General features: G+C 42.6%; 1 protein-coding gene and 1 long non-coding RNA gene across 2 annotated transcripts; one reads left to right on the top strand and one right to left on the bottom strand.

Moving 5' to 3' along the window:
- Positions 1 to 1,120: 1,120 nt before the first annotated feature.
- LOC148715851 (uncharacterized) lies at positions 1,121 to 7,706 on the top strand. The gene is made up of 8 exons (XM_088746407.1): positions 1,121 to 1,215; positions 1,987 to 2,175; positions 3,646 to 3,702; positions 4,246 to 4,287; positions 4,385 to 4,918; positions 5,646 to 6,433; positions 6,637 to 6,818; positions 6,953 to 7,706. Exons 1-8 carry the CDS (start codon positions 1,121 to 1,123, stop codon positions 7,664 to 7,666), a joined length of 2,601 nt encoding a protein of 866 aa, XP_088602533.1. The 3' UTR covers positions 7,667 to 7,706.
- Positions 7,707 to 11,631: 3,925 nt separating this feature from the next.
- LOC148715850 (uncharacterized) lies at positions 11,632 to 14,097 on the bottom strand. The gene is made up of 2 exons (XR_015995812.1): positions 13,731 to 14,097; positions 11,632 to 12,829 (listed from the first exon to the last, which is right to left on the bottom strand). It is a non-coding gene; the product is annotated as an uncharacterized LOC148715850 (long non-coding RNA).
- Between the last annotated feature and the right edge of the window lie 1,201 nt (positions 14,098 to 15,298).

The raw sequence follows: 15,298 nt of genomic DNA, 5'->3' as shown, positions 1-15,298 counted from the left end.
ACCCTTTCGAGTCACAAAAGTGATCAATAATCCCTACATGAGATGCAAAAAGTTATGAGATTTCATGAAATGATCACCTCAGGAAAAGCGCAGGACCTGCATATTCCAAATTGCATGTGCATATGCTCGAATGCACATTACAGGCTAGCTAACCCTCCAGCCTTGGGAAGTTTCATGCCAGATTTGGGCAGGACTGAGTTAATTCTAGGGCGATTCCCCTAGACGTGAAGATGCTAACCCTAACCCCTAGTCCTAGATTGCAACCCTAACCCCTAGCCCTAGATTGCAACCCTAACCCTAGATTGCAACCCTAACTAACTGCTGTACCTTAAGGGGTTTCTTAACCTATTGAGTTTTATACATATGAAAGTGTTCCTCTGGCAGAGATCTTCCCAACCAGGACTACTTTAGTGTGGTTTGGTGAGATGAAGCTTGACAAACTTAAGGAAAACCACTTTGGTGGACCTCCCCTCGTTTTCGACCTCTTCCGCTGAGCATGCCCATGAAGGAGTTAAAGAGTTTTATACATATCAAAGTGTTCCTCTTGCAGAGACCTTTCTAAGCATGTCTACATTAATGTGCTTTGGGAAAATGGGGCATGAGAAACTTAAAAAAAGAGCAGTTTGGTGGACTTAGACCTCTAGCAGTTTTCTCAATTGATATTGCACTTGTGGGGGTGATCAAAATCAGTTCTCTCCCCTATGAATGGATCATCAGAAGAACAAGTTATGAGATTTCAACCACTCTCTTAAACCAACTCTCTCTTCCATGAAGATGTCATCATTTACAAAGGACAGCATCCATTCAAATGGTTCAGGCAGAAAACCCTACCCCGATTAAAACCAGCCAAGAAAGAAGAGACTGAATAAAATAACTGCCTTCCTCGTTTCCTTCAAAGATCTGTACAAAGTACTTGTACATAAACAATAGGACATGAGTTCCCTTAAATAGATGCAAAGGCTTCAATTCCCTCTGACCTGACTGAGATGATAAATTGCACTTTTCAGGCCTGGGGTTGGTTTTGTGCTGTTTTATCTGGGTTTTACAACCCTTTTGAAGTCACAAAAGTGATCACAGTCAGTCTTCCCCCCACAATATCACTAGATGAGAAGAGAAAGTTATGAGATTTCCTAAAGTGATCAGCTCAGGAAAAGTGTTTGGGTATTGTATCAAATTCTGTGAAGAAGGTAATGGAAAGATCACTAGGGAGAATTTGTAAGTGGGTATGGGGGGGGGGGGGGGGGGCTCAAAGGGTTGTCGTTTGGAATCTTTGCCTTCTTTCAAAAGAAATCACAACCGCTCTCTCTTAGAACCAACTCTCTTACATGAAGATGTCATCATTTACAAAGAACAGCATGTATTAAAATGGTCGTTCTGATCTGACCTGACCTGACTCATATAATAAGCTGGACTTTTCATGCTAGCCCAGTACTTCAATTACCCACGACTGGTATGTGCCAAGACATTGAGAAAAGCCTTAGGTAGTAGTAGATTGTGAGAAATTTCATTTGATCAGCTTGGCGATTTTGCTCATTGACCGAAAAAGGAAGCATTGTTTTGTAGAGAAACTGAACGAAACGAAAAGAAAAAAAGGCTCATCTCAAGGACTCTTTGCTTGAAGAAAGAAGTGAATTGTCAGCTTCATTTCGGATCTGTACACTCTTTAGATGCTTGAAGGAAGTCACTTGTCGTCTCAATTTGATTTGTACACTCTTTACAGGAATTTCTTTTGTCGGTAAAATATTCTTGCTTTCTCTTCGCGGAAAAGTGCTTATTTTTGCAGGTATTTTGGTTAGATTTTGACGTATGATCTCGAAGGGTAATGGGAAACTGCTTTGGCCATCTGCCGTCCAATCGAAGCTTTCGTTCATCATCTCGGCCTAGGGGCTGCGTAGGAGGGCTCTGTAAACAAAGGGAGACTCTTTTGGGCTGGATCGATCAAAAGAAATTGTCGGTTTAATACCATATTGTTCAATTATTATTTAGTTCGACCGTCCAAGTCATTCGAGCACCGAGAATGCACAGGCAGCCGCCGGAGCACTGGAACTTGCCCCGTCGAGGCAAGTTCCAGTGTTCGCTCGGCCAAAACACCAAAATAGCTACGTGGGGAAAATCCTCGAATGACGTCAAGAGGCTTTTTTGGGACGTCTATTTGGAGAAAATTGACGTCAATAGGTAAACAAAGTAAGGCAAGATCTATTTTGGGAAATTTGACGTAAGGTGCCCCCGTTATATATAAGTGTCCCCTGGCAAAATAAAAATAAATACATATTAAAGAAACGTACTTGAAGCCGCAGCGAGAACCTCTAAAAATGAGCCGGAAAGCAGCGATCTCCGATTATTTTTCATCCAAGAGTTCGAGTCAAGCAGAGGAACGAGATTCGCAGGAATTATTTCGGTAGGGGAAGCATTATTTAGTATTGTTTTCAATAGTAGAAATCGCTGTAGCATCTTGTAACACTTCCAAGAGGAATTGTTTGTTTGTTTCCACTCGGAACTCGCTGTGGCTATATACATATGCCCGGCAGCCGGGAATGGTCTTAAATAGACTAAATGCCCGGCAGTCAGAAAATCTCACCGAATTTTCACTGAAAGCTTCGATCTTTCAAGCCTCTTGAGAGTATTAAATGTTTCTTTAGCAAGGTCAAGCGACTCTAAATATTATTTTGGTTTTCTAGCTAGTTCACCATCGAAAGATGCGATCGTGGCCATACTATAAAATGGCTATCTGGTGACACACTTCGAAAAACTCGTCTCAAACCTAACAGCCAAATGAATAAAGGCCGATAGTTTCTAAAGAAAATGTTTGGGGCTGCGTCGGTGGGGGTAAGGAAATAATTTGAACATATCAACAAAGTTGAAATGGTAAATTGGCCACCGTTACGATTATAAAAGCTGACCTTTCGAGCGTTAGCCCTTCGTTCGTCGGAGCGAATCTAACAGCCAAATATTTACTTGGCGAATTCCGACTGAAAGCCTCAAGCGATCACTATAATTATTTTGCTTTTACATTGGGCGAAAAAACTGTTGGTTTTTCTTTTGTTTTGTTTCCGTTTTGTTTTGTCTTGTTTTTGTTTTATAACTATTATTATTCCGATAAAATGCTTAAAAATCGAAAAATACATTGAAATGTCTGATAAAAATTTAAGAAAAGCGAGTGCATACACACCTCGGTTGATAATAATGATAGCTATGATAATAATGCTGAACACTTCTTGGCTCAGTATTCCTGGCTTTAGCTATGATTCCCAGAAATAGCTTTCTCATTGCCTTGCTGTTATTCCTTATCATTATGCCTTACTATGATTCCTTATTATTTCCCTTACTATTATATAGCAATAATTTCCATCAAATCTTCTGCAATACAAAATATTAACAGCGAATAAAACGATGAAAAAGAACTCACTTTCGGCTCACATCTGCACCTTTTTTTTTTTTTCTTTCAAAGCGTCTGGAAAACTATAGATAACGGAGTCAAATCTGAACAGATTCAAAGTCTAATAATCTGATAAGTAAAAGCATATCTAAAACTATACAGAAAAGAGAAAGGTGAATGGCAAATCTAGAGTCCTATTATTGTTATTATTATTATTATTATTATTATTATTATTATGATTATGATTATGATTCTCATTATTCTCGTAGATCCTCGCAAGAGAGTGACGACGGTAGTGGCAGAGACGACAAGAGTCCACCAAGAAGGTAAATGATATCAACTAAATGATGATGACACGTGGAACCAGGGTAAAGCCGTGAAATCTGTTCTCTGTTTTCATGACAGAGTTCAGAGAGAATTCCACTATTACGCTGAAACTTTTGAGAAAGATAGCTTACTTGACTTTTGTAAGGCATTCGACGTGAACTCGGATATTCTGGTCAAACCGCCGATTATGCCTTCTTAACCTATGGTTTCACTTCTTGGGGCAGCAGGCGTAGCTAGTTCATTTCACCGTGATTTCAAATGCATTTGGAACGAGCCTAGACAACTTAACACGATCGCGTATCTTGTTCTGTGTAGGAAAAACCAGAGAAGTCGAAAAACCAGTGGCGCTGGAGCAAGGTAGGATCCTCATGTTTTCTGTTTGTTTTTAGTAACCCAGGATCTGCGATATATCTTTGGTGTACAATTTTGTCGCGCGCACTCGGTACGTTCTGGAAATGGCCACAATCTGTATCTATTCCCATTGTTACTTGTGTAAAACAAAAAAACAACAAACAAAAAGTGTGTCTGTCTTGGATTTTCAGACAGTTGCTTGACACAGAGGCTGCAGCAGAAGGTGGTAGGAGGTGGGTCAAATCGCTCCTCTACTTGGCCCATTTTTTTCCCTTTTCTCTTTTGGTAGCCGTAGGGTAATGGTCTAATAGGAGGTTTTTGCGCCGACAGAGCTGACGACCACGATGATGAGGAAGACGTGCAGACGCCCGGGGACAGGACATTTTTAGTGCCAGAAGAGGAACTTGTAGAGGAGAGCAGTCAGTCCTTTTACCGAAAACAGGAGGCACTTTCCGTCCAAAGGGACGCGGAGACTGTACAGCCATACTTTCCCTTGGCATTCGCAGAATCCCCGGACAGGCCTCTAGCCTTCAACTTTGATTTGTTCTTGCTGGACAGTCTGACGCTGCCAAGACACATAGTGCCTCGCGACTCTGATGAGGAGAGGGTCTCCAACGCACTTACCTTCGAAGACGCAGCCAGCGCAATAAGTTACTGCACACGCAGCCTAGAGATTGGGTGGAAAGACACGCTTCCTTTGCCCTCTCCGTCTGATCCAACCCAGAAGTCTCCCCGTCGCAAACATCTACTCAGAGACCTGAACAAGTGGGAACTTTTCCGACGTGACGGGGCAAAGTTGACCGAAGCCCTAACTAGCAGACAAGCGCCTTTAGACAGCAATTTAAACCTGGTTCGCTTGGACAGGTAGGTCGCTGGTTTTTTTTTCATTTTCATATGATTGGATTTGATTTCCGCGTTAGGCTTAAACTCTTACCCCTTGGCTAATGGTCGGAGTATTTAGATCTCCTATTTTTTTCTCTTCTTTAAATGACTTCGTGGACAGATAGATCTAGCCCGCCGGACCTTTGGATCATTTTTTATCACCTGTTACCGGCCAGTCAGACTCGCCTAGGAAGGATGCTCAGCTTTTCCCCTGAATTAAACCAAATATGAGCAAAGCATCTACTTGCAGAGACTTTGACTCGATTAGAATGATTCCTTTTGTGGAACAATATTCCAGTTAACAACAAACATATGAAACATATTCCAGTTGATGCTAGGCAGTCAGAGCCCCTTGGCTCTTTTAGGGGCGAGCTTCAGGATTTTGACTTTAAAAGACTCTTACATGTCTTTGATGGCGAACATTATCGCACTTTTAAAATAATCTGTCCTAAATGTCGTCGGAGCTACAAACCCACTCGGTTTGTAGCTCTTAGATTCTAGTTTTTGCCTCCTTTTTGCGTGAGCGTATTAGATCTAGGGAATGGAGGGGCAATAGGATGCTTAGTTTTTTGTTTCAGTTTTTTTTTTTTCGGTTTCTCTTTCAGTTTTGTGTCTCTGTTTTTCGTGTACTTTGTAGAAATACTTAAGTAAATGAATCAATCCATTTCTTTCCTCAATTCTTGTTTGGTAATCCTTCGTCTCCATGTAGGTTTGGAAATATCATGGTCTGGAATGCACCTCCCTGGTCCCTGGCCAGCCCAGAATACACGCACGGCTTTCCCAGGAAGCTCGTTACGCAAGACCACGGGGGTTTTCTACCGGGCAACATAACAGTGTCGGCGAAAGCCAGTAATTTGACGTTGAGGCGACTGGCTGTGTGCGACGTGGCCTGCTTGGTAAGTCGGGCAACCACCGCGGGCTCAGGTCTCAGCAGGGCGCGACTCCTAAACCTCAGGTACGCGGCCATCAGATATCAGAGCGGAACATTCTGTCCGCAGTACCTTGCGTCCGCCATGGTGGAGTACGGCGTGAGCTTCGGCACCTTTGAAGCCCTATCGCCGGAGACCTTAGAAACGCTTCACTCCAACCTGAACCCAGCTTGGAGAGAGGGCGACGAGTCGTCAGCCGCGGAGGGATCCAGCCCTAGCAACGAGGAAGACGACGACGCCGACGAACCCCTGATAGAGTGTCCGCAAAGCGTCATGCGGGAAATCGGCAAGTCGTCCAGCGACGGCACTGCGCAACGCCAGTCCTCCCGAGAGACGGACAGACTGCTCTGCGATCTGCTCGCGCGGCTAGCTAGCCAACCTGGGCAGCAGAGTGACTCCTCGTCCGAAGGGGACGGCGGTGGGGCCGAAAGGGCAGCAGAAGCCACCACCTCCACGGCTGTCGCCGGCCTTGCCAGAAGAAAGAAGAGAAGGGCTTCCTCTGTAGGCGCTGCTAGAACCAAGGCGACGCGCACGGAAGAAAGGGCGCTGCCTGAGGGCGGACAACCAGGTAATGATAAGGCTGAAAAGCAACCGCGTTAACCAACTGCTGCCTTTTGTTTGATTGTCTGTTTTGTTCGGTTTTTTTTTGGTTTTTTTTCTGTTCACATTATTTATTTATTAATTTATTTATCTATTTATCTATTTATTTATTTGATTTGATTTTATTATTATTATTTATTTATTTATTTTTTTTCACTTTTTAAATGACAGCTGGAGCAGGAGCGACGACCACAGGCCAAGGCGAAGGGCAGACAGCGCAAGCAGAGGCAGAGGATCGCTGGGGCCTGAGGCACTCGTCGGTGCCGGGTCTCCGAATGGAGGATTTCCCCGACGAGGAAACGTGGCAGGCCGTGTCAAACTTCTTCAGAGACCACCAGCCACTTCGCCAAGAGGTAAACTTACATTCATGATCACCGATCAGATCATCACTGTTAAACCCTGTTGGATCATTTGTGTGGTGCCTCCTGGCGCACTGGTGATGTATATCGTCAATCTTGTTTCCCCTTCTTGTTGTCTGTCCCAACAGGAACTACAAACTGCCATGGCCAGCACAGCGGCAAATGCAGGAGGACGCGCTTGGAAAGAAGATCCGGAGGCAGTGCAAGAGGCCACCAGCCAGCGAGTCGCAGACGCGCACCGTCAAATGGTGGCCGAGAAGATGGCAAGCCTCTTTGTCATTTGCGCCGCTGCCTGTGACTGCCCAGAGGAGAGCTGTGCCCTGAAGGCCGGTCGATTTTGGCCGCAGATGGAGCCAGCAGACCCCTGTCGGCGACAACCACCATGTCCCGTCTGCAGGGTGTTTGCTCGCCACCTGGATCTCTGCCATCTCCTCGCTAGGAGCTCCACTAGCAAGGGCGCCCTCTTCAGCCGACTGCTGGCCAGTGCGGTGGCCGTCCACCAACTCTACGAGCTGGCAGTCCCCAAGTCATTGCCCCCCGGCCAGAAAACTACGAGGAAGCAGTCTGTAAAGGCCTTGCTGTGCTCCCTTTTAGAAGTGGAAAGAAATAGGTTGCAGTGCATCCGACGCATCGGGGAGCTAGCCCTGCTGGTGCCCCAGCTGCTCTGCGTTCAATTGTCCAGTGGTCGAGCGGCCTTCTGGGAACAGCTGCGGAGGGTAGCAAACACGGTCATCGCCCAACGCGGTCGACAGGCCAAACTGCTGGCTCTGGAAGCCATCCGTAAGAGGTTGCCCGACGATTCTTCCTGGAAGGACTTTCTGACCCCCTCTCTCCAAACCTGAAAAGTGTCCTATTCTAAATGGCAGTGACTGCGCCTGCGAATGACTTGGACTTTGCACGCGTTCAGATTTTTCAATTGTGTTAGGGTTAGTTTGTTTTTCTTCCTTCCTTCCTTCCTTCCTTCCTTCCTCGTTCTCGCTGTCATGTTCTGTTCGTCACTCACCGGCGCGACCGATCGCCGGTCTAGGACTCTTTAGCATATAGAGGTTCGGTACTATGTTAGCTATGTTAACCATCTTGTCAAAAATGTAGGTAGTTTCGCCCTTAAGAATCTCAGGAGAAACAATCACTTCACAAGCTTTACTTTTTACCAGTTCATCAGGTTCGACGGCTAGGAATAGATCAACTGATTACAAGTACTTTTAAGTTTGAGAGGAAATTGAATGTTTTATTGTAGTGTAGCTTCTTATTTAGTTTGAAATGTGTCTCAGTATAATCATAAGTTGGCTAGATACTATTTTGTTAAGTACACGAGCCCACAAGCCTTTTACCTTGAATTGTTATCGTGTATAAATAAAGATTCTACTACTACTACTACTAGTTTTATTTCAGGAGGACGCTTGTAAACTGAAGCCACTCCATTAAATCTTGTTTTACAACGAAAACAACCACTGTGTGTGTGTGTGTGTGTGTGTATCTTAAATTGTTGCTCTAAGGGTTGGGTTTTTGATATCTACAGGTGTTTTCTTCTCTTCTATTTTTTTTTTTTTTTTTTTTTTTCGCAAATAGATTTGGACATATTATTTTTGGAAAATTGCAGAGCGCAATTGCATTCAAATCTATGAAAAAGAGTCATACTGAAATCAGAAAATCCAAACTCAAACATTAAATCTAAAGATCTCCTTACTCAAATGATTCCAAGTCATATGTTATTAAATCATCCATATCAATCATCAACATTTTGTTACAGGTTTCAGTTCTTCATCAGTTTGGTTACAATAGTAACACCATTAGAATGGAGAGATCCATTTCATGTCAGAGTGGCAATACCAAAGGAAGGAAAGATGGGAAGAAATCTTGGGAACAGCTTACCGATGCCAAGTGGCCATGCCCAAAAAAAGTCAAACTGTAAAAATGCTGTGTAGTAGCACGACTCTTTACAGGAATTTCTAAATATCCTGGCTATGCTACCGTATTTAAGCGAAAGAGAATGTCAGATTGCTCGTTAGAAATTTCATGGCAATTCTAGGTTTGTCAGGGTCCACGAAAAAGTCAAGTTTGTGTGACTAAAACTAGAGAGCTCGTTTGGGAGGTTGGAATTTTTTTGCCCTATGTACTTCTATAAATATTATCCATACCTCCCCCCCACAGAAGGGACTTTTCTTAAGACCCCCTCCCAACACTCTGGAAATTGCAATGAAGGTTCATACATTTCCTTGAGGCTTTTGGCCTTTGAGATTCCCCCCATTCCCAAGAATTTTCAACCCTCTCTTTAAGCGGAGTATGGACATTTTCTGGAACTACACAATGCCAATTGGGTTGTAGCCTTGCTTCTGCAGTCCTACAACAAATGTAAGAGGACAGAAAGCATAGGAAGTGTGTTTTTTTTTTTTTTTTTAATGTGAAATTGAGAAGAACATTGGCACGCCATCCACTTTTTCACAATCAAACAGTGATTAACACAATGGTTAACACACGCTTTTAGAATGAAATCATTCATAAGTAGTTTTCCATAATCCTCCAAATTCCATTCAAACAAGCTATGATCGTATTGACACCAAGTTCCACATTCACATGGGAAAGTTTTCATTTGGCATTGTCACATTGTTTGGAACTAAACATTAGAAACTAGCTTCTTTTAATAATGTTGTAAACAACTTTGCTATTTGTTGTTCACAAAAGTAAGTGAAATAGAAATGGAGAACTTTCACTTTGCTTCCCTTGTTCATTTCATTAGCAACTCTGACTAATTTCCTTGCAAAGACACTTCCCCTCTGTCGTGTGCTTCATTTCGATCTTGTTTTTCTCACTCACATCCTTTGGGAAGGAGAATTGTGAGCATATCCGTACACACACAAAGTAATCGTGCCATGCAATACATCCTTGATCAGTTATGATCAATCCATCACTATCACTAGTAGCTTTGAGAGTTATTGTAACAGTTTCAATTCCTAGTGAAACCACTCTTGGAGCTGGCTCTGTAATTGACCATAGCCCACCACGGTTCTATTACTTGAAATCAGATTTTGCATGCTTTGCAGATCATTTCATGTCGCTGGACCTACAACAAACAAAGAAAAATTACGATTCGTGCAACATATTGCTACAACCAGCTAAAAAATTCCATGTGAGCTGTTTCCAGCAAGTACTTCTCATATTAAACCAGACATTCAGTGTAGCTTCTACAGAAAAACCCTGATCAGTCATTGCAGCTAGGACATGTATATCTAAGTCCAATTTTTGGGGCTGTAGCATTTTTAAAAGGCTGACTCGACTCAGTAACTTGCCATGCCCCGAATATATCTCCGAGCGAACGTTTTGGGTCGGTAGAAAGAAATTAGACACCTCAATTAACACAATCGCAACTTACATGCTGCTTAACTGCTGCTACAAACTGCTGATTGACTCTTTCATCGCCTTCTAAAATGTCTAAAATAACTTCCAAATCGTCTCCCCATAGCAAGCGCCATCTTGTTTTGAATGTGACTTGTACCTTCAACCTCAGAGGGCTCCCATTCTTCTTACCGTTTGAACTTCTCCGGCTTTCATAACCACTTCCCGTTCCCTCTATTAACTCTGATCAAACTTTATGATTCTCTCATAGTTAAACACCGCCTTTCACAAACTCCAGATTCTCCCAGCCGCACGCCATACATTATTCATTCTAGTCTATCGAGGGAACAGTTTTTCTAAGGCCCAGCCCTCTCGCGGCGGCCGCATCAAGCCCTCACAAATTCAACTTTTTAGCTCATCCTCAAAGTTTATCATTCTCTCATAATTAAACAGCGCATTTCACAAACACGAGAGTGTGACAGGCGCGCGCTGCACTTTCTATACTATTGAGGGAACAGTTTTTCTAAGGCCCAGCTCTCTCGCGGCGGCTGCATTAAGCTCTCAAAAATTCAACTTTTTAGCTCATCCTCAAAGTTTATCATTCTCTCATAATTAAACAGCGCATTTCACAAACACGAGAGTGTGACAGGCGCGCGCTGCACTTTCTATACTATTGAGGGAACAGTTTTTCGAAGGCCCAGCTCTCTCGCGGCGCCTGCATTAAGCTCTCAAAAATTCAACTTTTTAGCTCATCCTCAAAGTTTATCATTCTCTCATAATTAAACAGCGCATTTCACAAACACGAGAGTGTGACAGGCGCGCGCTGCACTTTCTATACTATTGAGGGAACAGTTTTTCGAAGGCCCAGCTCTCTCGCGGCGGCTGCATTAAGCTCTCAAAAATTCAACTTTTTAGCTCATCCTCAAAGTTTATCATTCTCTCATAATTAAACAGCGCATTTCACAAACACGAGAGTGTTTACTGTTTACTGGCTATGCTACCGTATTTAAGCGAAAGAGAATGTCAGATTGCTCGTTAGAAATTTCATGGCAATTCTAGGTTTGTCAGGGTCCACGAAAAAGTCAAGTTTGTGTGACTAAAACTAGAGACCTCGTTTGGGAGGTTGGAATTTTTTTGCCCTATGTACTTCTATAAATATTATCCATACCTCCCCCCCACAGAAGGGACTTTTCTTAAGACCCCCTCCCAACACTCTGGAAATTGCAATGAAGGTTCATACATTTCCTTGAGGCTTTTGGCCTTTGAGATTCCCCCCATTCCCAAGAATTTTCAACCCTCTCTTTAAGCGGAGTATGGACATTTTCTGGAACTACACAATGCCAATTAGGTTGTAGCCTTGCTTCTGCAGTCCTACAACAAATGTAAGAGGACAGAAAGCATAGGAAGTGTTTTTTGTTTTTTTTAATGTGAAATTGAGAAGAACATTTTGGCACGCCATCCACAAATGCCAGTATGAAATGACAGACCACTTTTTCACAATCAAACAGTGATTAACACAATGGTTAACACACGTTTTTAGAATGAAATCATTCATAAGTAGTTTTCCATAATCCTCCAAATTCCATTCAAACAAGCTATGATCGTATTGACACCAAGTTCCACATTCACATGGGAAAGTTTTCATTTGGCATTGTCACATTGTTTGGAACTAAACATTAGAAACTAGCTTCTTTTCATAATGTTGTAAACAACTTTGCTATTTGTTGTTCACAAAAGTAAGTGAAATATAAATGGAGAACTTTAACTTTGCTTCCCTTGTTCATTTGATTAGCAACTCTGACTAATTTCCTTGCAAAGACACTTCCCCTCTGTTGTGTGCTTCACTTCGATCTTGTTTTTCTCACTCACATCCTTTGGGAAGGAGAATTGTGAGCATATCCGTACACACACAAAGTAGTCATGCCATGCAATACATCCTTGATCAGTTATGATCAATCCATCACTATCACTAGTAGCTTTGAGAGTTATCGTAACAGTTTCGATTCCTAGTGAAACCACTCTTGGAGCTGGCTCTGTAATTGACCATAGCCCACCACGGTTCTATTACTTGAAATCAGATTTTGCATGCTTTGTTTGAATCATTGATACAGTCAAGTTTGCCAGCCTTTAGTATTGCCATAGCTTGCTGGCTCTCCACGGTACCGGTTCTTGCATATTTCTCACACACACAAATTGTGCAGCACATGACCAGCCCTTTTGCCCCTCAGATGGTACTGTACTGGTGGGATCATTGTCACCAGAGTGAGTTCTTGCTTCTCTTACAGTAGTATGCAATGAGGCAGTCGGCAACTTTAGTCCACCATCATAATGGGGCAGCATTCCTTGACAGTCCAGTGAAGAACTGCCTAGACTTCACCGGGACTGTTGCATGATATTTCTGAAAAACTTCACCAGGTCTCAATTCTTTAAAAAACCCATCATACATTGATTTGATACCAGTGAATTCCAAACCTCTTTCCTCTGGCTGTTGAAAAGAATACTTGCTTAGTTCATCCCTCAAGCTTTTTGTAACAATTCAGTTTCATTGAATTTCCTGATTGCCGAAGCCACAACTTCAGCAAGTATGCTGACGCTCAAAGGCTGAATGGATCCTTGGTGAAGACTGCTGTGTCGTTCACACAGTCTTTGCAGATCATTTCATGTTGCTGGACCTACAACCAACAAAGAAAAATTACGATTCGTGCAACATATTGCTATAGTGAACGTTTGAAGTATCTTGGCTGGCCAACACTCGACTCGCGTCGTGAATTTCTTAGTTTAGTGCAATTATTCAAATTCATTCATGGTTTTTCAAGAGTAGACTTATATGTAATTACTTAACTTTCTCCAATAGTCGGACGAGATCTACCAACAATGTCAAAATCTGGACGCCTTATGCTCGAACAAATATCCTCAAGAACTCTTTTTGGTATAAATATATAAAAATCTGGAATGACTTGCCAAGTGACATAGTAGTTAGCTCTAGCTCTGCTAGTAAGTTTAAAAAAAAAACTGAAAGAACACATTTTTAAATAATATCAATAATATTGCACCAATATCCATTTATCAATTAACTTGTTTTTTCAATAATTTTTACCTTTACATTTTAGTTTTATTTTTATTGCATATTGCTTTTATTCTGGGGGCTGCCGTCAATGAGAATTGAGTTCCTCTCTGGCTTGACCCTTTTTGCCTTTTTGCATCTCGATGTTATTTCTATTGTTATCTGTCTGTATTATTATTATTATTATTATTATTATTATCTTATTATTTAGGCAAATGAAGTTATTATAAATAAATAAATAAATAAATAAATAAATAAAATTCCATGTGAGCTGTTTCCAGCAAGTACTTCTCATATGAAACCAGACATTCAGTGTAGCTTCTACAGAAAAACCCTGATCAGTCATTGCAGCTAGGACATGTATATCTAAGTCCAATTTTTGGGGCTGTAACATTTTTAAAAGGCTGACTCGACTCAGTAACTTGCCATGCCCCGAATATACCACCGAGCGAACGTTTTGGGTCGGTAGAAAGAAATTACACACCTAAATTAGCACAATCGCAACTTACATGCTGCTTAACTGCTGCTACAAACTGCTGATTGACTCTTTCATCACCTTCTAAAATGTCTAAAATAACTTCCAAATCGTCTCCCCATAGCAAGCGCCATCTTGTTTTGAATGTGACTTCTACCTTCAACCTCAGAGGGCTCCCATTGTTCTTATCCTTTGAACTTCTCCGGCTTTCATAACCACTTCCCGTTCCCTCTATTAATTCTGATCAAACTTTATGATTCTCTCATAACTAAACACCGCCTTTCACAAACTCCAGATTCTCCCAGCCGCACGCCATACATTATTCATTCTAGTCTATCGAGGGAAGTTTTTCTAAGCCCCAGCCCTCTCGCGGCGGCCGCATCAAGGCCTCAAAAATTCAACTTTTTAGCTCATCCTCAAAGTTTATCATTCTCTCATAATTAAACAGCGCATTTCACAAACACGAGACTGTGACAGGCGCGCGCTACACTTTCTATACTATTGAGGGAACAGTTTTTCGAAGCCTCAGCTCTCTCGCGGCGCCTGCATTAAGCTCTCAAAAATTCAACTTTTTAGCTCATCCTCAAAGTTTATCATTCTCTCATAATTAAACAGCGCATTTCACAAACACGAGAGTGTGACAGGCGCGCGCTGCACTTTCTATACTATTGAGGGAACAGTTTTTCGAAGCCTCAGCTCTCTCGCGGCGCCTGCATTAAGCTCTCAAAAATTCAACTTTTTAGCTCATCCTCAAAGTTTATCATTCTCTCATAATTAAACAGCGCATTTCACAAACACGAGACTGTCACAGGCGCGCGCTGCACTGTCTATACTATTGAGGGAACAGTTTTTGGAAGCCCCAGCTCTCTCGCGGCGCCTGCATTAAGCTCTCAAAAATTCAACTTTTTAGCTCATCCTCAAAGTTTATCATTCTCTCATAATTAAACAGCGCATTTCACAAACACGAGAGTGTGACAGGCGCGCGCTGCACTTTCTATACTATTGAGGGAACAGTTTTTCGAAGCCTCAGCTCTCTCGCGGCGGCTGCATTAAGCTCTCAAAAATTCAACTTCTTAGCTCATCCTCAAAGTTTATCATTCTCTCATAATTAAACAGCGCATTTCACAAACACGAGACTGTGACAGGCGCGCGCTGCACTGTCTATACTATTGAGGGAACAGTTTTTGGAAGCCCCAGCTCTCTCGCGGCGCCTGCATTAAGCTCTCAAAAATTCAACTTTTTGTCCAATCGTCAAACCCCAGGGGACGACACAGCCCCACTTTAAAAAGTCCATGATCTCACCTAATCGGCCTCTATTCCTTCCAAACGCTGCCGACTGAACACCGCAAAAGACAACTCAAGGGTTAAAACAATCTCTTCTCCCATCCTAAGAGAGAAAAACCAGCGGGGAAAAAAAGATGGCCTCTCTCGTAGACCTGTGCTATGCTTCCGACGACGACGAATCACAGATCCTAGACTTTCACGATCAAACCACGCAACATCCTCCGACTTCGAATTTATCGCCTGTAAGCCACGAGGCACAGGCAACGCAGCAAAAATCACCACAACCAGATTGCCTTGGCCAATTGGACAGCCCGCACC

The sequence above is a fragment of the Stylophora pistillata genome, unplaced genomic scaffold, assembly GCF_964205215.1.
Source record: "Stylophora pistillata unplaced genomic scaffold, jaStyPist1.2 SCAFFOLD_760, whole genome shotgun sequence".
Classification (NCBI taxonomy): domain Eukaryota; kingdom Metazoa; phylum Cnidaria; class Anthozoa; order Scleractinia; family Pocilloporidae; genus Stylophora; species Stylophora pistillata.
The sequence above is the reverse complement of the archived record's forward strand: the minus strand, read 5'-3'. Positions and strand labels throughout refer to the sequence as shown.

What these genes read in the sequence shown, in the direction of transcription:
- LOC148715851 (XM_088746407.1), top strand. Translation starts at nt 1,121, where the DNA reads ATGAGATTTCCTAAAGTGATCAGCTCAGGAAAAGTGTTTGGGTATTGT. An exon ending in AAGATCACTAGGGAGAATTT is followed by an intron (nt 1,216 to 1,986) that starts GTAAGTGGGTAT and finishes ATTATTATTTAG; the next exon opens with TTCGACCGTCCAAGTCATTC. An exon ending in GCCTGAGGGCGGACAACCAG is followed by an intron (nt 6,434 to 6,636) that starts GTAATGATAAGG and finishes TTTAAATGACAG; the next exon opens with CTGGAGCAGGAGCGACGACC.